Here is a 20818-nt window from a genome sequence, read left to right on the forward strand (position 1 = left end):
CAATGTTGCTTTGCTTTAAGGATTAACATCAGTACATGGAGGACAGATACCAGTCTTTCCTTCCTTGACTTATTTAGCATCGTAAAAATGAAAGAGACCTTGTACGTAGCTGTGGATCATTGTTAGCCTTTCAAGGCAGAATAGGGAGAGGTTTGGTGGTTGGAACAGAGAAGGTTCCCTGTGGATTTTCAGGTGTCGGTCTCTGCAAACGTCAGCTGTGTTCCTTTTAAAGTTCACATTCCTCGTTTATGTATACGCAGTTTTACAACAGACTTTTTCATAATAAAAGCTTCTCAAAGTTGCTGAGCACGATCTCTACTGTTTTATGCTGTGACAAAAAATTCATTTCTATAAACATAGATATGTATCCGAATACATATACAGCCCCACCCATCTATCCACAAAATATCTTCAAAAAATCTGTCTGTTTCTATAAACAAACTCCACAAATTCACAACATTTTCTCCTCTCTCTCTCACACACTGCTACTTAACACTTAAACACACACACACATATAAAAATAAATACTGAGTGTGCTGTTTTTTTCACCACCTTTGTTAATTTCAGCATTCTGCTACATCACATCTAGATGATGACATATAAAACAGACATTTAAGAAAACACCTGTGTTATAAGCTCAAAAGGAAAATGAAAACAACAACAACAACAACAATAACAACAATAACAATAATAATAACAATAATAATAATAATCATAATCATAAAGATGATGATAGTAATAATTATAAAATAATAAGTATTCATCTAATTGCCGCTGTAGTTTAAAAAAAAAAAAACTCCTAGTTTGTAAAGTGAAGTTTTGTAAGCAGTTCCAACTCCAGTCCAAAGAATAAGCAAATTACACCAAAAAGCATGTCCAATAATGACCAGCAGGTGGCAGCATTATCCAATCACCCCTCAAAAGCAACAAAAATGATGTTGAGACCTATGGTTTCCATGTGCTGCAAACTTTTCCTCAACCAGAGTAAAACGCCACAAAAACCCAAATCATTCATTTAATAAATATAACAGTTAAATCGTTCTGATGGCTTTCCTCACTAAATTGTTTGATGTGGTTGTCCACCAGTTGGTCTTATCAAAACCGGATTTATTCAGGTGTTTCAGTGATTACCCATAACACCCTGTGACTGGATAGAGACCTGGAGACAACTGCTGTCCAACTTCTATCCAGTGCCTTTTCAAATATTAAACACTCACTCCAACAGATATAATGCCATGAGTGTTTTGGCAAAAAGGTGGCACAAGGAAATGTGGCATGAGACAATTGCATATGACTTATGACAGCTACTTTTGTAGAATGAACAGACCCTGAGAGTAACTAGATACAAACATGCAATGACAAGAAAATCTCTTTCAGCTGTATTCCAAAACTTCAATATTTAGTCACATGAGGCATGGTTTTGGCTTTCATGCAACTGATTTTTAAAAACTGAGATACAGCTGATACCACAGAACAGATGTTGAGCAGTACAACCATTAGCTTCACTGTCAAACTTCACTCAAAGAACAGCTAGTAGATCCCCTTCATAAACCAATCAAATACCTTTGGAGCTGTTATTTTATAGGCCTGAGTATGATCAAAATGAGATTATTTCTAGTTTCATAGTTTATCAGGTGGCCAACAACCCAGAAATGATCAGTTAATCAGATGGGCTATTCCACTGTCAAGCTGTGTGTACATTTTCTCAGTTCTGACATAGCTGATGTAGTTTTGTTCACATGCTGCCAACATGTCAACTAGATTTTAAACTGAACAACCACAAATCAGTTACCTCCTTTACCAGTCATATTTACTTATCATGGGAGTGACTGTAGAGATGTCCCACATCTATATCAAAATACTGTAACGCTTGTACCCTAACTGACAAACACACATATACACACACATACACACCCCTAAAAGTAGACAGATATCCAATTGACTGGAAATTTGACATTTTTGGGAGAGGCGACGTTTGCACTTTATCATGATTCACCTCCTACCCCACTCACCAGCTCCCACAGAGAGGAGGAGAGAGGGAGGTGGTTTGTGCTGGTGAGACAGTACTTGCAAACAGCACTCCTCTACAACACACCAACACACAGCTATAACCCTACATTACTCACACACTCACACACACACACACACACAGGGGGAAGTAGACTCAGAGCAGTTAGTAGGCTACATAGAGAGTGAGGCCATGGATTATGCTGTTTCTATGAGAGTTAAAGCCACGCATCTTTCTCTCTGTCTCACACTGTTTTAAACAGAGAGAGAGAGAGAGAGAGAGAGGGGGGGGGGGGGGCTCTTTACAGAAATCTGGCACTAAGATGTTGTTGTATGATCAGTATCACAGAAACTCTCCACTGTCTGAACTCTTCATCTGTAGCACACACACACACAAAGCCGTGGCTTGAATTCAACTGTCCTAAAAAATTCAGCAAGCAGAGAAACGGAGAGAAAGAGGAAGACAACGACAGTACCACAATAGTACACCGTGTTCTAAACATGCCAGTTCTATTCTTCTTGACACATGGCGTTAACCGCGTAATTACTACGTTTTACTGATGTCTGAGCGAAATTAAAGTCTCGAAATCACGACTTGGTATTAATAACGGCAATTCCACATTCCCGCAAAGCGAAAATTACTGACATGCTGACCATTAATTACGCCGCGACGTCGGGGGTCCTTAGACTACCACCCGAGGGCTGTTATTATTAGCAGAGCGCGATCACGAACTCTGAACGTGCCAGATCGGTCACAATCAGGTCGGATGTAGTCAATGACAGCCTCCTTGTTTCGCACAAATCTAACAAACCCTTGTGTGCGAAGGACTACTTTTGGAAAATGTGATATTTTCGTACAAAATAGTGCCACACAACGTGTAATCCATCCTCAGCCTTTTTTCTGCTTTGGAATTTTCAAAAACGGTAGGAGCATAGAGTGAGATCTTCTGACGTTTCCGTGAGCTGCATCAGCACCAAATTTGTCTCGTGTTCCGGTTGGCAGCGGGAATCCTTCGGTTCTCCAAGTTCCTTATTGGCTGACGGAATTTGTGGCTGAGGAAATATGGCCATGTATGTCTCGTGTACTGAAATCTATTCACCTGCCGTGCTGTTGCGTAAGGAGATTCTCCCTAACGCATCCCTTTATGCGTTTGCAGTCAACGGCCAGAGAAAATTGCATGGGCAAAATGATGAATGGTCTCATATCAATGGCCAATAAGAACAGCAGAGACGGTAATATTATTGAATTAAGCTACCATGGGACATCTTAATGATTTTTCATTATCCAAGTCTACTTCTTTACCTAACTTGCAATAGCAATAGAGCTGTATTAAATGAACAGTTAGACTGCTCTTCAGAGTTGTGGAGTGATGCAGTCCCTGCAGTAATGCTGTTCTGCAGCAGTATAACAGAATTGCAATTCAAATGCTATAAACCCAGACAGGACTGTGTGCTGCAGCGCGAGTGCAGCTAAATATTCAGTACAAAGCAGTTTAAAAAAAGCAAAAGATTATTGGCCCGTCACAAAAAAGTCAAAATTCAATATCTCAGCTTAATATTTACCTATATTTCCAGAAAATATTGTTTTCCAGAATGAATCAGTAATTCTTCCTCTACCATCCCCACATCCTGTTCCTAAGTATAAACATCAACACTATTGCTGACATATCAATAATCATCATTATTATAATCATAATTGCATGGGACTGGTATCAATCAAGTCCCTTTATCAAGTGATTACAGTCCTGTTCTCCTTTATGGTGATACTTAGTAAGAACTAATTGAGTGGTGCTTTGTCTGTGTCTGTGCTAAGAGAGAAGAGGAAAGAGAGAGAGAGAGAGAGAGAGAGCGAGAAAGGGAGGAGGTGCGAGAGACAGAAGAAGGAGGGACAGTAATTGTGAATTCCGGAAACGCTTCTCGACATGGAGAGGTAGGCAGATACATCCGCGTGCCGTCGGAGGACCCGCCAATGGCCTTGCGGAGGAACTGCCTGGTACGCGGTATTCCCTCTTGTGCGTGGAGATTGGGGCGTGTTTGGGGAAGCTCAGTCACGCTGTGTGGGTGGTGTGAGTATGGGTGTGCAGAGACAGTATAAAAGCCGGGCAGTGTGCAGTGGAGAGATGCAGCAGTAGTATTCTCTCTCTCTCTCTCTAGTCTCTCCTGGCGCTCCAGCTCCGAGAGTAACGGAAAAACCGGAATCATGGTTCTGATCTGGACTCAGTTTGGCGTTAAACACAAGAACGTGAAGTGCAAAGTGCGAGTGATGCACAGCGACGAGAGCTGGTCCTCTGAGGTAACATTCCATATCTAATTTTTTCCCCATCTTTCTCTCTCTCTCTCTCTCTCTCTCTGTGCTGTGTGTGTCTCTCTCTCTTTTTTCATCCTGAAACTAAACTCATGTTCATTTTGTGTTCAGTTCAATGTAGTGCTCAGAATAAGCTCAGTTATACATACTACTGGTGGTTATTAGAGTATCTGATTTTTTTTCTGTAACTGATGTACTGTAGTTCACCATAAGGTACAAGTTCAAAGTATATTGATTTATATTACTTAACGTGTATAATTTCACATAGAGTTACAATTTTATATATTATAACTCATGTTTCATATATTTCAACTCTGTGTTAATATAAAATTTACTACTGTACTCTATATATTCAGAACATCTTGAATTTACATTTTACATTCATACATCTTCTAAATATTTCTGTGTTAAAATAATTTATTATTGAACTGTCGTGAAAACACATGCTACACTGATAACTGAGGAAAAGAGGGGAAAAAAAGAGTTAGTTACTGGAAACTGTGACAAACAAACTCTAAATCCTACTTATATCTGTGTGTGTTTCTGTAGGAAGCCCGAGAGGAACCAGAGGTCCCCAGTCCTCCCTTGTCTCCTAAGTGTGTAGACTACTATGCAGTTCTGGGTGTTTCCAATGACTCTAATGAGGAGGAGATCAGACGGGCATACAAGCGTCTGGCGCTGCGTTATCACCCAGACAAAAACCCAGACGCAGACGCAGAGGAGAAATTCAAAGTGATTGCACAGGCTTATGATGTCCTTACAGACCCTCAGAAACGCAGCGCATACGACCAGCAAGGTGAGAGAGAGGGGGAGCAAGTGCACATGTGTGCATACATACACACACACACACACACACACAGCGCATACACACAGACTCCTTACAGTCAGTGAGGGGAGTACAGCGAGTGCATTGGGTTCAGACTGCATCACGACAGATTGTCTCGCACATGCGCATGGGTGCACGGAAACACACACACACACACACACACACACACACACACTGCATGCTAACACACGTGCAGGCAAATATCTGGGTGTTGAATTATTCATCCATCCTTCAGAGAGGAGGGAAGGAACCCCCCACCCTTCCTTTCCTCTTTGTCTCTCTCTCTCTCTCTCTCTCTCCCTCTCTCTCTCTCTCTCACACACACACACACACACTCACACAACCCTTTAAATCTAATACCGCCTGAAAAAAGACATACACTGCAGCACAGCCTGGTCTCTGGGCAGATTATCTGGGCGGCACAGTACTTCTTATAGACACTACAGAGGCACACAAACACACTCACATTGGACAGACAGCCTGTGACCAAACAGGCAGCTCACCCTAACAAACACAATATTAATTAAATACTAATTAAATACACATACACATACACCCACAAATATTCATCCATCTTCCTCTCTCCTATATAGGTACGGCTAAAGGAGGTGTGGCCTCTACAGGCAGTAAAGGAGACTCCTCCCACAGCTCATCCAAAGCCGAAAGCCACTCCTGGCGAGTTTTCTTCAACTTCGAATTTGACTCAGATGATGACCTCTTCAACCCTTTCCTCCGCACGCCACTCCCCAATCTGAGCCGTCACCACGGCCCTGGGGCAGGGCGTGTCCCAGCCGGCGCGGCCGAAGTACATGAGTTCCACGTCACATTAGAGGAGGTCTTCGCGGGTGTGACCAAACAAGTCAAAGTGACACGCATGCGACCGGGACCTGACAAACACACACTTCGGCCAGAGGAACGCGTGATCACTCTGGAGGTGAAGAAAGGATGGAAGGAAGGAACACGGATCACCTTCCCAAGGGAGGGGCATCAGGTGCCTGGCCACGCCCCCAATGACCTCGCCTTTGTCCTCAAAGAGAAGAAACACGCTCACTTCAGACGACAAGGGTCCAACCTCATTTACACTGCCACAATTACACTACGGGAGGTAAGCTTATCATCGTGTCCGCGCGTGTGTGTCTTCTGCAATTGTCTGTGTGAGTGTAGTAGAACGCCATGTTCTGTTCCTCTCAGTCTGGTACTTGATGAGATGTTGCAGAGGAGAGCAGCTAAATTTAGACACACTCTCTCTTGCATCCCACAGAGTGTGCTCACACAGACACATACACTCACAGTCACTCCCCCTCCCTTTCCGTGTCCTCACCACCCCCACTGGGCAGCTTTTAGCATCGTCTCTCTCTCTCTCGCTCTTTCTCTCTCTCCTCCCACATGCAGCCTGGTGGCCCACGCAGACTGTAGAATGGGAGAAGTGAAGAATGAAAGCATTCATAACATTGTAGTGTCGAGTTCATTCAGTCTCCTCCGTGTACCCCCGCATGTTCTACACACCATCTCATTATGTAAAAAGTTACTGGGTTAAATATATGTGTCTTAGGTGTAACACCACCTTAACTGTATACATAACGGATCAATAGATAACTGGCTACTACTTGCTACCGGAAGAGGGTTGAGGAAGCTTATTTAACCAAATCTCTCTCTCTTTCACTTTCTCTCTCCAGGCTCTTTGTGGATGCACAGTAAATGTCCCCACCATTGACGGACAGACGAAACCCCTTCCCTGCAGCGATGTCATAAAGCCAGGCTCGGTGCGCAGCCTCAGGGGGGAGGGGCTTCCTCGAGCAAAATGTGCCACACAGCGAGGTGACCTCTTGGTGGAGTTTCAAGTGATCTTCCCTGACAGGATTCCTGCTCCAAGCAAAGAGATCATCAAACACAGCCTTGGACAGTGTTAATGCACATGCACAGAGACAGGCCTCTGTGGACATCAAAAGAACTCACTACCAGCTGTTTGTCTCCGTGAGACAAACAGTACGAATTTCACAGAAGACGATAACGCACATACAGAAACACTCAAACATGAGAGACACATGAATACTTGGCATATTTGCATCAACACTGACACACATACTTACACACAGACAGAGGTGCTATTCTGAAGGGACTGACCTTTTCCTGTCTTACAGGAAGTGGCAGTCTCTTCAGTAAAGAGGGCTAATAAGGCTCCTGTAGGAAATGTTGTTCTTATGACGACCGTATGAAAACTTCCACTAAGACAATGACATAATGTACTTGTGTACAAAAACGTCAGCCATTTTGTCTCTATGAGAGATTCCTGTGTCATGATCAAATGAACTATTTGTAAAGATTATTATTATTTAACAAAGTTGTGAATGTGTATTAAAATAGCAAATGTGATAGTTCATGATAAGCATGTTTTATAATCGAAAAATAAAAGTTTTATGAATCTTTATCCCATTTTTGTTCTCTATGTGTTTGAATGCACTGTAGGTTAAAGTGTGGGGAACAAAGCTGCTGTTTTTTTTTTTTAAGGAGTGAAAACTGCCCTAAGATCAGATTTGACAAAAACTGATCACAAATCCATGTTCTACAATACAATAGTTGAACCCCAACTACAGCATGCACTATATATGCCTGCACAGAAAATGCTCAAATGTAAATCATGGATTACATAAAGCCATTTATATAACATACACTTACCAGTGTAAATACAGCTATGAGTGCACAGCAAAACAGCACCCTCTTGATAGTAATTGAGATGATGTCGGTTCTTGTGGATGTAAAATAACTCTGTCGTGCTGTGCACAATTTAGAAATCTACCTGCTCTGCCCATGAAACCCTACTATGTAACACGGTCAAAGTAAATGTAGAAAAGTAGAGTAGCACATACAGAGATACATCAAAGAGTTTTGAAGAGAGAAAAAGTTTCAGGATAAGTGTTAGATGATGTGTGTTTGTAATCAAGTCAGAGAGAGTTTAGATGGAGGTGTATGGAGAAGGTCTGAGGAATTCTACTAAGCTGAGTTTTGGGTGATGCTGCACATTCGTGTAAAGATGGAGCAAATAGGTTGCATTCAGGGTTCAGAAGAGACAGATTATTATTTATTCATTTATCCATTATTATTCATTCTTAACCGGCTAAAAAGTGCATTGATGAGCACAAACATTTTACATTTTCTATAAATATTATTCTCATCTTATCCCTGACAATGCACAGTGAAAATAATCTTAACTGGAACAACCTTGGAACTAGTCCATTATTAAAACTGTCTGACCAAATGAGCACTAGGATCTCTAAAAAGCTTGCTTTCTCTCTCAGGCACACCTGTGCAGTACAATGAAATACACAACTGACAATTTTAAAACGGATGTTAGTTTTCTGCTTTACCGAAGACAGCAGTGTTAAATCACCGTATCTCTGGAACACCGAAAGGGAGAGGTCCAGGCACGGCGTCAGCTATGTCGCAGTGCCCTCTGGGGTGGTACGCATGGGACTGTAGTCAAAGGCACATTAGCAATAGGAACCCTAATTAACTGCGCTCCAGAACAGAGTTCATTTAACTATAATATTAATCCACGACCCACCAGCTGCTGGCTCCAGTCCCTTACCTCAAAAGCCATGGCTACAACGAAAATAATGTTTGAAGGTTTCAGTTACTGTTGAGCGTCTTAATGGTCTCATCGTTAGCACTAGTGACACGTTAATGACAATGATATTTTAAAGTAAAGATAACTAAATAGCCTATCAACTGAAAAAGAACAACGCAAAAACTGGTGTGCGCTTCAGATACATCCAAATAATTCCCCAGTGTCCGATTAAACTATGTGAGTGGTGATTTTCTACTGACACCGGTATATAATTCATAGGCCATGAAAATTCTTAGAATGTTGTTACCATCCATCTATGTAAACTCAGCTAGGAGACCACTGTGTCTCTACTTTCATCGATTCAGGTGCTAGGAGATGTAAAATAATAACTGACAAAGAAATTTCTAGCAAATCCAGGAAATATCAACACTAAAGTGACATTTGCAAAATATAGCCTACGTGAAATGACAAGTAAACGGTTTGTGTTCCTTAAAATAGTACTCAGGATAAAACGCAAACGGAGATTACACAGGTCGTTTCCTGACTTGATTCCGTCTGCAGGCCTACTTCAGAAACTCGAGTTCAGACCTGGGTATGGACGCCAAGTGTCTAAAGTTCCACGTGAAATGTTGTATTTGTTTGAAAATGAGGGGGTGAGCACTTAGTGGGTTGACTTAGTCTAAGAAGCTGAAGTTCATGGTAAGTTTTAAAACATTTCAAAACTGCAATGTTTTTTGCAGAACCGACGCTTTTAAGGCAGAATTATCTACCTGATCAAACACATGCAGACAGCAACAGTTTAGCAAACGCACAATACATTCGCTCCAACGACCAAGACGGAGTTCATTTGTCAAAACTTAACACACCTGTGTTAAAACCGTCGAATACAACAATTTTGGGATTTTCATTCGTTGCAGTGCTATTATTTTATTCAATCTCAATATTATTTTAAATTTTAAGCCAACTTTGTGATGAAATGTCGCACCTGGGTACAACTGTGCTGCCATCCGGTCTGCACGAGGGATACCCGGTGTCCAGTTTGACGGTGCTGATTCTGTTGCTAATCCCGTGCATAGTACTGCTACTAGTGCTAAACTGCCTGTTGCTTGGGTACAAACTTATCATCTTCACCAGGAGGAGGAAGACGGAGCGTTCGAGTACTGAAAGCGGCACGCTTTTGCATTCCTCCCTGTCCTCCACGCGCCAGCGGATCACCAGATTCTCGGATGGTCCCTCGTTGAGCCATCAGAGCAGGAAGACGAACTATGCGTCAGTATCAGAACCGATGCTCTCATTGCCCGCCATCACTTCGTCCCTAACCTCATCGGCAGAGCGCCGGGCCACAGGGCAGCGATGGGGGAGATTGGCCAGACCGGACGGGGCAACCTGCGCCGGGTCCGGGTCCCTACGTGTGCCGAGCACGCTCTTACTAGGCGCAACTTCCAGCAGCGGATCGACCAGACGAGCGGGCCTGCCCCGCAGCTCACGTTCCTGGCGAAGGAGTGCCCCGGTGTTGGTCCAGTCCAGCGACTCAGAGGCAGGTGCCAATGCCGTGCCTCCCAACTCACCGGAGTTTCACGTGACACCAAATGGGGTAAGATCGACCTCTTAAAACTGTACCTTTCTGAACTCACCAGTCTTTTTTTTTATGTTGTTAAAAATAATATCCCTTATAAGGTTGGTTAAAGCAGTGCTTTAGATGTGTTTTGCCACAAGTGGGCCGGCTTTCGACCGGCTCCATTTTTTTCTTACTGTGCAAACTCAAAAACATTTTAGTTGGTTACTCAACTGACCATCAACACTCGTCCTGCTAAAGCTTGTTGTATGCTATACTTATCTGGATTAATTGTGCGGAATTGTTTTACCCCACACCTGCTGCCACAGTGTCCCGGACAAAGAGGGATCATCCGAAGGAACAGCACCATGGTGCTGCCCTGTGAGTTAGAGTCTCCAGATAAAGTACATGTGGAGTGTGAGTTTGCCAGCAGCATTCCCCCCGAGACATCCTGTGTGGTGGTGTCGGCAAACTCCTCAGCCGCAGGCCCGGGACTGGACAGTGACTTTGGAGCAAGCGCAGGTAAGTGTGACTGTAACTGTCAATGCCATTGTCCACAAAAGGAAAATGACTAGGGGTGCTGAGCACTATTGTACAAGTTTAAATGGATGCATCAAACAGGAAGTTTAATGTAGTTAAAAATTAATAGTAGTCCCTAAAATGACATCACATCCAGGTCTGATTCAAGTATTCTCAGAGTCTTGTGTTCCCCAGTTTATAAAGGCATGAATATGCTGTGAGTGAATTTAAGCCTTGGAGAAGTTGGAATATTTGTTCAACCTGAAGCTAACATGTGTCTGCCAATTCATGTTGGTTAAACTCAGGTATCATTGATGACTTTCCTATTTTGCGCCCACATTTTGAAGAGCTTTCAAGGGCTTATTTCTAAGACAGAAAGCTCTTAGCACATTTATGTAATGTAGAATGATTAAGTTATGAAAGTCCAATATAATTCAGTCACTCAGACATGGTCAGCATGGATGAATACAGGTGGATGTGTGAGTGCGTGGGTGAGACAGTTAGAGGTTAGTGTTAAGGCAGGTGAATGAGTACAGTAAGCTCAGGCATGTAGGGAGACACAATAGCCTCAGAATATTCCAGTATGTGTTCCAGGCTGGTATTGATGTAGGTTCCTCAAGCACTGTCTGAAAAGTGAATGTGTTTCATCTGTCAGTTTTAGGGGATGGAGACATTTGGTGCCTTTTTCTGTCCCTTCCACAGACTGTCTGTACCCTGAAGAGTATTTTTGGGTTATGTGTCAAAAGTGGCAGAAACACAGCCAGACATTTCACAGTAACTCAGCCGTACCACATACCCATTTTGTACACTCAGACATTCTCTCATCTTCACAATGAAGCTGTCACTTCTGGAAGGGTGTTAAGTACACTTGAACTTTTCTGCACTGAACTGAGCAAGGGTTTGATCATTTTCTCAGGAAGAAGTGGTGGAACATTGCCCAGGACTCAGCCAGAGGCAACTGTAGAATAGGTCACTGTGTTTGTGTGAAATCTCGGCACATAAAAGTGAGTCATTCAGGGCACCATCTGTGCCACAGAGGCCCACTGCTGTAAATAGGCTGCTCCATCTCCAGGGCTTTGCTTACCTTTACTGTCTGTGTCTGTGACATTTGTTAAAGTCTCATGTTGCAGTCTTAGGAATAACAACTAAAGTGCAGGGGTGATACAATATAGAATATATTAATGATAAAATATTCAGACTACTGACAAAACGTTCAGATTTTTTTTTATGCCGTTAAAATGTGGCTATGCTTTGCGTTACTTCAGAATATGGTGGATTTCAGAAGGTATGGGGACTTGCACGCCCCACTCTTAACTTACCTTCTCTCGGTGAGGTTTACATCATTTCTGTCTTTACACATTTCCTTTTACATAACTGTGGTTCAGAACTCGGTTAGGGGAACAGTGTATGTTTGCTTTCATGATGTGAGTCATGCTATATATTATGGGCTTGCTCACTGGGGGTTTAGGCACTATTCTCTGTAAAGTTACTTGGAAAAAAATTCTTTGTAAAAAGTGCTATACAAATAAATTTGAATTCGAGTAATTTCACACAAAGGAAAAAATATTTAAGGTTCATCGTTAACCTTTGTTGAAGTATTGAAATAATTAGATGACCATTTAGACTGACGCTTAAATTAAATGGGAATTTTAGAGCTATTTGAAAACAGCAGAAAGCAGACAAATGCTTCCATTTTTAGACTCTGTACGTAACGGTGTTTAGTCACTTGACAGAATAGCTTTAACCAGGAGGATTTCTCAGTCCTGAATGCTCACTGGTAAGCAGCTCATACACCATCCAACAACAGTATGCATACTACTGTTGCACTATGGTTTTGTTAAGTGTGGTTTCTGTTCTTTTAGAGTATTTTTATCATCATGAACTGGAATTTAGCTTTCAGTTTCAGCTTCAAAACATGGTATCAGTGTGTTAAGTCTAAAAAGTGATCCTGTCATAAAAGAGATCTGATTTTCAGGAGTGTCTTTGAGGATCCTGTCAGCAGACAGTGATGGTTTTCCCGGTTCGGCATTGGCATCTGGGCTGGAATGGGATTACTATGACCCAAGTTATGTCACTCAGAACCACGTCCCTAAACACAGACACCATGCACCACCCATCACCACCAAACAGTACTGGGTCTGATGCCTGAGATTTTAACTGTGTCACACACACAGAGCACATTGTGAAAACACCATTATTTAAAAAAAAACGTTGAAAATGTTTCACAAGCACAGTTCACACATTAAAAATCCAAACTACAGTAGTTCGTAGTCCTTTGAGTCACTTTCACTCCAAGCTCACGTGCCTACACTGCCCCCTTCTGTTTAAAAGGTGCACATTTTATTTTTACTCACATGAACACGTGTTCACCATTTCATTTGAATCTGATTTTTTCATTTAGTTTATTCACACGTGATTTTTCTACTCTGAACTGCTGTGCGATTTAAAACACTTTCTTCGTTTTGTGTTGTGCTTTCATCCAGCATAATTACACATTCACATGTCAGTGTTCAATGCTATTTATTTATTTATTTTAATTTTGTAATAAACTTTTATGTTGAGAAATTGTATGTCTCCTTTATTTTGATAACTGTTGTTCATTTGTAAGAACTACACATTACTGGAGAGTATGTGGTAAGTAATGTCTTGTTTTAACTGAGTAATTAGATGATCTAACTGATGAAGAGGGAAGAAAAGCTGAATGAATGTTAATAGATTATGTAACTGCAGAGTCATGGTGAACTGGATGGTACTAACTGACAGTAATCTGTGGCTATGGCTCAACAGCCAATACTGACTTTTTAATGTTTGGCTATTATAATTTTCTTTTTTTTTAGAAACAGAGACAAAAGGCACACAGCACACAACAGTATTGTGTGCTGTGTGCCCAACGTCAATTTAACGATGAATAATATTGCATCATGGGACCAGAGGTGTGTTATGAATTACATTCAGGTAAAAACACTATTGTTAACATTCATATAATCAAAGCAAATAAATCAGTTCAAAAATTGAGATGCACAGATCTGTGAAAAGATCGTTTTAATTTTGAAATGAATGCCCTGCATTTTTGTCCAGAATATACAACAATCTCCTGAAACTGCTTGACCTTGTCACAGTCATGGTCAGAACAACTCCTCTAGAATCAATGTCCAAACCCATTTTCTAATACGAGTCAGTATAAACAGAAACATTAACAAAGTATGTGGATCAGGCCAGAGATTAAATCACTATGCTCAAATCTTCCTGGTCCTCTGGACAAGCCACACAAGATTGAAAATATACAAGATCAAAAAGAAAGGCCAAAGTATGAGTACATTAGAATCTGTTCAAATATTTTGTTTATTTTACCAGGAACCTATGAGAACAGTTGTAAGATGGCTTTATATGTTTGATTGAAAGTGCCACATGATAATTTTGGCTGAAGTCTCAACACATTACATACAGCATTATTAACTTGACATGCCATGTAGCTTTAGGAGGAAGCACACTTCACATTTGTCCCTATTCAAAGAGATGAGCGGGGACTGCAACCTCTAGAATCACAGAGAATAATTTGAATATTATTTAAGTTTCCGCACCTCATGGGAAACTAGCCTAGTGAACATTTTTTTTCTTTTAAGCTCTTTCAATGGCTGTCAAAGTGAGAAACAGTTAAATTAGCAGTCAGTGTTTAAAAATCCTAGTCTTTAAAGACAAGGTTTTTAAAAACATCAAAATGGAATCATATGGTCTGTCCATACACAAGGCAACAATGGTCAGATATTTTCTCTGATTGCCAGCTTCAGAAGTGCTCTACGATACTGTCACACAGGAGTTCCTCTACGAGTGAACCACACACACACACTTCAGGGTCTGGGAGTAGGAACACTTTATTCTCTGTTTTGGAGAATTTCTGTACATCGAGGATGAAGTGCCGCTCTTAAATTTCAACGTTCGTATAAAGTTAAACTGGTAGCACTATGCAAACATGGACAAAACATGAGCGAAATGGAACACAAATTAAGCGTCGAAGCTGGACAGGAAGTTGAGCACGACCTCCTTCAGCTTGGCATCTGCTGCCTCCGAGATCTTACCATCCGTCCTAAAACACAGGTCAAAGGTCAAGTGTCAGTCAAATGATTGAAAGGGGGGCCTCACGACATGCACATACAAGTTGAACAAAAACCTCTGAAATTTAAGCAAATTAAATTGCCAAAGACAGATGACATGAAACAAAAGGTTAAAGGGGGTTAAAAGGGTCACCTGATTGTGGCCAGCAGGTCTTGGTGTTGGCTGATGATGTGCTGAAGGAAAGCTTTCTCAAACTTGGTAATCTTACTGGGCTCCATCTTGTCCAGATGTCCCCTCACACCAGCATAGATAACAGTCACCTGCTCCTCAATGGCCATGGGGGCTAAACAGAGGAAGGAGGGACATTATGAATAATTAAGTAAATAAATAAAAACAACAAGGTTGCATAAGCAACAACGGCAATTCTCAGGAGCAGTGAGGAGCTTGTGCAGATACGAGTCTGTGCGACAGGGAGTTTATACTCACAGTACTGCCCCTGTTTGAGCAGCTCAGTCAGTCGGACACCACGGTTCAGCAGCTGCTGTGTGGCAGCGTCCAGATCAGAACCAAACTGAGCGAAAGCCGCCACCTCACGGTACTGAGCCAACTCCAGCTTCATGGTACCGGCCACCTGCGTACACAAGCATCTCAGTGTTAGTGTATGCAATTAGACCTAAATTCACCATGTTCTGAATCTAGAGCTCACTCGTGGTAAAGAATACCTACAGTAGACTATACAATATATGAAGCCAAAAGGTGGCATAGTCATTTTTACTTGACATCTAGCAAGCAAAGGGTGGGGCCTCACCTGCTTCATGGCCCTGGTCTGGGCAGCAGAGCCGACACGGGACACAGACAGACCTACGTTGATAGCAGGACGGATACCTTTGTAGAACAACTCTGTCTCCAAGAAGATCTACAACATCCAAGAAGCTCAAGAGTCAGCGGGGAGGAAAACCCAGCCATGGAAATTTCTCAAAACTAGCACTGAGGTAACTTGGTCAAAAGCCACTGTTGTCCAGTTAGGAATATTCATCATTTCTCCTTATGGATAAGCATGGATTGCTAACACATTTACTATTCAGTGACCTGAGAAATAATTTAACACATGCATGCCAAAAGCTTAGTAGATGCCATGCCTCCTCCTCCTACCCCTGCCCACACACACCTGTCCGTCAGTGATGGAGATGACGTTGGTGGGAATGTAAGCAGACACGTCTCCGGCCTGGGTCTCAATGACAGGCAGAGCTGTGAGAGAGCCACCACCAAAGTTGTCGTTCATCTTGGCAGCTCTCTCCAGCAGACGGGAGTGCAGGTAGAACACATCACCGGGGTAGGCCTCACGACCAGGAGGACGACGCAGCAGCAGGGACATCTGACGGTAGGCCACAGCCTAAAGACAGAGACAGAGAGAGACAGAGAGAGAGAGACAGAGAGAGAGAGAGTGTTATACCATATGTTTTACACACAAAGAAAATTAATACCAAAGGAACCAGTCACTTCATACTATAAATTATGACTAACCCACAGGAATTAGTGCTCAAGTTACAACTGAAACACCACATCCCTAAAATTATGATTTTTATACATATTCAGATATCTAAAGTAGCTAGTAGGGACATAATTAGAAAAAACTGTTTATAATGCAGACACTATCGCTCTTCCAACACTGCTGTTAAACTGGGTTTAAGTGGCCATTACCATCACTGAATCAAACTTCCATCCAAAGGAACATTAACCCACTAATCCCTTTACAGTCAATTACGCTGAAGTTTGTCAGTCTAATGTCAAAACCACAAGTATGCATTTTTATTTTCAACATTATAAATGTCTATGCAATGTTTTATTTCATCAATGTGTGGAGGAAAAACCCTCCAAGTTTTAGTCAGCAGTATCTCCTATCCACTAGTGTGTGTTCTCACCTGTTTGGACAGATCGTCGTAGATGATGAGGGCGTGCTTGCCGTTGTCTCTGAAGTACTCTCCCATGGAGCAGCCGGAGTAAGGGGCCAGGTACTGCAGGGGGGCGGCGTCAGAGGCGGTGGCAGAAACCACGATGGTGTATTTCATGGCATCAGCGTCGGTCAGACGTTTCACCAGCTGAGCCACGGTGGACCTCTTCTGACCAATGGCCACGTAGATACAGTACAGCTTCTTCTTCTCATCCGTGCCATCATTGAAACGCTTCTGGTTGATGATGGTATCGATGGCAATGGCGGTTTTACTGCGAGAAACACCACATGTGGAGTGAGTCGAGAGTATGAAGGCCTACATTTCAAAAACATGTACAACCAGGTTTCTGAGGACTATGAATCCAAAGTGTATATTAACTAGCAATCTTCTCAATCAGGCTAGTTTACATGCATCTAAACCAAAATAAAGCAGCTGTAATGAGCTGCTGTGCAACATCAACACAGCAGGATGTCAATGTAATAAACAAGTATACTCAACGTCCGTGGAGTCGTCTCGCCGTAATTCGCTACACTTTTCATTGCCAACACTGCATCACTTTAAATGTAGTGGTCATACCCCATCTGACATTAAAATTCACGTGGCCTGTCATGTCTACCATACAGCTCTTCACACTGGTCCCCTCACATACCCTGTCTGTCTGTCTCCAATGATCAGCTCTCTCTGACCACGGCCGATTGGCACCAGGCTGTCCACGGCTTTGATCCCAGTCTGCATGGGCTCCCTCACAGAGATACGGGGGATGATGCCAGGGGCCTTCAGTCCCACACGCCTGCGGGTCTTAGAGCCCAGAGGACCCTAAGAGAGGCAGACAGAGACATTCACAAATACAGATTAATGAAACACAAACTCAATGAAATAAAGCACCACTCACTACTCTACTTTATGCCCAATCAGTGCTCTGCAATTTGCATACGAAGCACGCTTACCATCACCCTACCATGAAAAACATTTTTTATTTAGTTATTGAAAGTGGCTGCAGATTTAAAAAAAAATAAATAAAAATACAAAAATCTATCCCTTAAGCAGTTCACAGCATTATTCAGATAATCTTCAAGTCACCATAATCTCTTCATCCCAAACTCTGGAACACCATGTACCATTTCTAATAAGTGCTGGAAGCAATACAAGCACTGTGAGCTTCATGTTATAAAATAAGTATTCAGTTTTGAAGACAAGGTTAAAAGGTCAGACATGACTCCTGACCTTTCCATCGATGGCGTTTCCCAGAGCGTCCACCACACGGCCCAGCAGCTCCTCACCGACAGGCACATCCACGATGGCTCCTGTTCTCTTCACAATGTCACCCTCTTTGATTAGTTTGTCGTTACCAAACACCACAACACCCACATTGTCAGGCTCCAAGTTCAGAGACATGCCCTACAAATGGAAAGGTGGATTTCAGTTTTTGCATTGGTCAAACATATTCCAGATCCTTCGTGGAAGAACTGACATCTTGTGTTTAAGGGAGATGCAGTCTGATAACAATGACCTTCAATTCTTGATACATTTGAAAGTCTGACTATTCTGTAACTAAAAATGATTCACAACAGAAAATCACCCTTCATCTGCTACAACTCTCAACATTTAGAATTTCAATCAATACGAAAAATGTTTTTGGGTATTTCCCGACTTTGCACACATATTTTAACAGGCTGAGATTGAATGGGTGTAAGTCTATTTCAGGCAACAGGTGGTTCATCTGAAGCGGGCCATGTTTAATTTTAAAAACAGCTCTGCTCCAGCAACTCAAACACTGGTACTCCCATAACCCTCGCAGTGCTTGCAGGTTTGGGAGTCAAAACGAGTACAGTAGAGGCACAATTTCTGACCACTTACCTTCAAACCAGAGGAGAATTCCACCATTTCCTCGGCCTGCACATTCCTCAGCCCATACACACGGGCAATACCGTCACCAATGGACAGTACACGGCCAGTCTCCTCCAGATCTGCACCTGTATCCGCTCCGAGGATCTTCTCCTCCAGAATGCTGGACACCTCGGCAGTTCCTGGGAAACAAGAGATTAGCCAGAGAATCCACATAAGTCAAACTAACCAGCCATATTTCACAAAACTGAAAAAATGCATGCAATGGTGGTCAATAACACAATTAAATCCAATTACGCGAGCTGTACTCCACCTAGGTCACTAACTGAATCCACTGACCTGTTTTCTGCTGCCATGGTCTCGCTGTGTGCAGATTCTTTGCTCCGACACAGGCGGCTGCAACGTTCTTTGAAACCTACAAAGAAAGCGATGTTAACATTGGCTAAAAAAGTGAACTAAATTGCTGTGATAGAATTCCCGCAAGGCTGCAAAAAGTTAAGTTTAGAGCATTTCGGAAACAAATCTGCTTTGACGGTCAATTGACCTTCAAGTGCAACGTCACTCGAGTTAGCTCACTGAACGTTTAATTTTGGTAAACCTTTTTCTAAGATTAATAGACACGCATATCTGGACAGGGTAACTTTAGAATTAAACACTTAATTGTAGTGAATAAAGCAAGGCAGAATTCTGCTGGTATATAACAGGACACAGTAGGCCATACTCAGGACTTGCTATAAGCTAGGCGGCTAACAGCCAGACTTGCTGTAAAGTAATGGTAGCACTAGCAAGATATACTTTCAGTGTCATACAACACCACAACACAAAATCTGCAGACATTAAATAACAACAAAATTACAGAGAAGGGCCATCCCAGATTACACAAGGAACAGTTAAATTGTTAACGAACGTTATGTTGGAGGTGCCGTACCTTCGCTAGCTAGCCACATTTCTACCCAAATCCTGACCTTCAGTGACGAATGTCATTCATTTGACACAACCTCCGCTAACGTTAACAAATCCCTGAGAATGCTATTTAGCTTTCGTGCAAAACACTAACGGATATGCCTTAAACTAACAACATACAACAAACAAGAATAATAATTCCAAACATACGATATCCTGTCAGTAACTGCAGTGAGACGGCAGGCCTGCCAAGTGTAAGATGGCGGCATGCAACTTGCACGCCATTATCACATTAATCGACATTGAAGAATTAAATTTCTTCACAAAAGAGCCCATGCAGTCCCCACAAAATATCCTTGAAGAAACTCACAAATCCAGCCCGGCGGGGCAGGGTGCGGGCTAAGGCCGCCGCGACACGAACTGACAGCATATTCGGGGTAAAAACGTGAACTTGTCCTCCTCCACCAACCGGCTGTACAGAGAGGAGCGGAGTGAGGGAAATGGAGGACGGAGCACAGGCTCTTATAGTAAAGGACACCTCGACCCCGGAAAGAGTTACTGGCTCTACTCACATTATATTTTCCTCAGGAAAACTTTAACATATTGTGGTCATTTTTTGTCTGATTTGTAATTTTTATTTATTTATTCATTTATTTATGTATTTATTTATTTATTTCATTAATATTTTTTGTGCCTAAAAGCAAGCAAGTGAGTAAATAAGTGATTTAAAAGTTCTCCCTTGCTTAGGCGCTTGATGATTATAATATTGGACACCACTGTACATTTGAATACTGAGAAACACATGTAACTTAAGGAACAGTCAGGAATTTTCTTCTTCTTCTCCTTAAGACACAATCAGGATTCTTCTTCTTCTTCCTCTTCCTCTTCAGGATATGAACAAGTTGAACATTTTGAACAAGTCACTTCCATACAATGTAACGACCAAGGGTCAATATCGAGATGCAGGGTTGTCATCCCAATCTCTGTTGCTGATGTTTTCCATCTGTTATTTATTATTTTTAAATTTACTTCTTGGAAACTGTCTTACATTTACAATCCCATTAATTTACCTCCATTTGAGTCTGATTTGTTTGTCACCAGCTTAATGAGGATTACGTTCATTGTACCAAAAAGACAATTGATTTGAGATTTGGCTAAATTTGCCTGTCCCACTAACGTGAAATAACTGTTCACAGATCAGTAACGAGGAGGCCAGTGATTAGGTGGTCATTCCACTCGGTATTCATTGGTCTTTTATTTTGGTTAAGTAACCAATGGTATTTGCAAT

At 42.1% G+C, this 20818-nt stretch overlaps 3 protein-coding genes across 4 annotated transcripts; 2 read left to right on the top strand and 1 right to left on the bottom strand.

Annotated features, from left to right (window-relative positions):
* Nucleotides 1-4207: 4207 nt before the first annotated feature.
* LOC115806513 (dnaJ homolog subfamily B member 5) lies at nt 4208-7048 on the top strand. Its single transcript, XM_030767252.1, has 4 exons — nt 4208-4300; nt 4862-5108; nt 5732-6243; nt 6815-7048. Exons 1-4 carry the CDS (start codon nt 4208-4210, stop codon nt 7046-7048), a joined length of 1086 nt encoding a protein of 361 aa, XP_030623112.1.
* Nucleotides 7049-9679: 2631 nt separating this feature from the next.
* hwa (huluwa) lies at nt 9680-12919 on the top strand. The gene is made up of 3 exons (XM_030767919.1): nt 9680-10297; nt 10588-10780; nt 12753-12919. Exons 1-3 carry the CDS (start codon nt 9680-9682, stop codon nt 12917-12919), a joined length of 978 nt encoding a protein of 325 aa, XP_030623779.1.
* Nucleotides 12920-14624: 1705 nt separating this feature from the next.
* Nucleotides 14625-20026, bottom strand: atp5fa1 (ATP synthase F1 subunit alpha). Of its 2 annotated transcripts, none has more exons than XM_030770280.1 (11): nt 19901-20026; nt 18967-19042; nt 18640-18809; nt 18073-18180; nt 17432-17598; nt 16753-17053; nt 15999-16223; nt 15639-15746; nt 15317-15461; nt 15023-15173; nt 14625-14861 (listed from the first exon to the last, which is right to left on the bottom strand). In XM_030770280.1, the coding sequence occupies exons 1-11, from the start codon at nt 19958-19960 to the stop codon at nt 14780-14782; spliced, it is 1593 nt and encodes a 530-aa protein (XP_030626140.1). In that variant the 5' UTR covers nt 19961-20026; the 3' UTR covers nt 14625-14779. The 2 variants fall into 2 exon arrangements, with proteins under 2 accessions (XP_030626140.1, XP_030626138.1); XM_030770278.1 differs by having other exon boundaries at nt 18007-18180.
* Nucleotides 20027-20818: the final 792 nt, after the last annotated feature.

The sequence above is a fragment of the Chanos chanos genome, chromosome 3 (assembly GCF_902362185.1).
Source record: "Chanos chanos chromosome 3, fChaCha1.1, whole genome shotgun sequence".
In the NCBI taxonomy this organism is placed as follows: domain Eukaryota; kingdom Metazoa; phylum Chordata; class Actinopteri; order Gonorynchiformes; family Chanidae; genus Chanos; species Chanos chanos.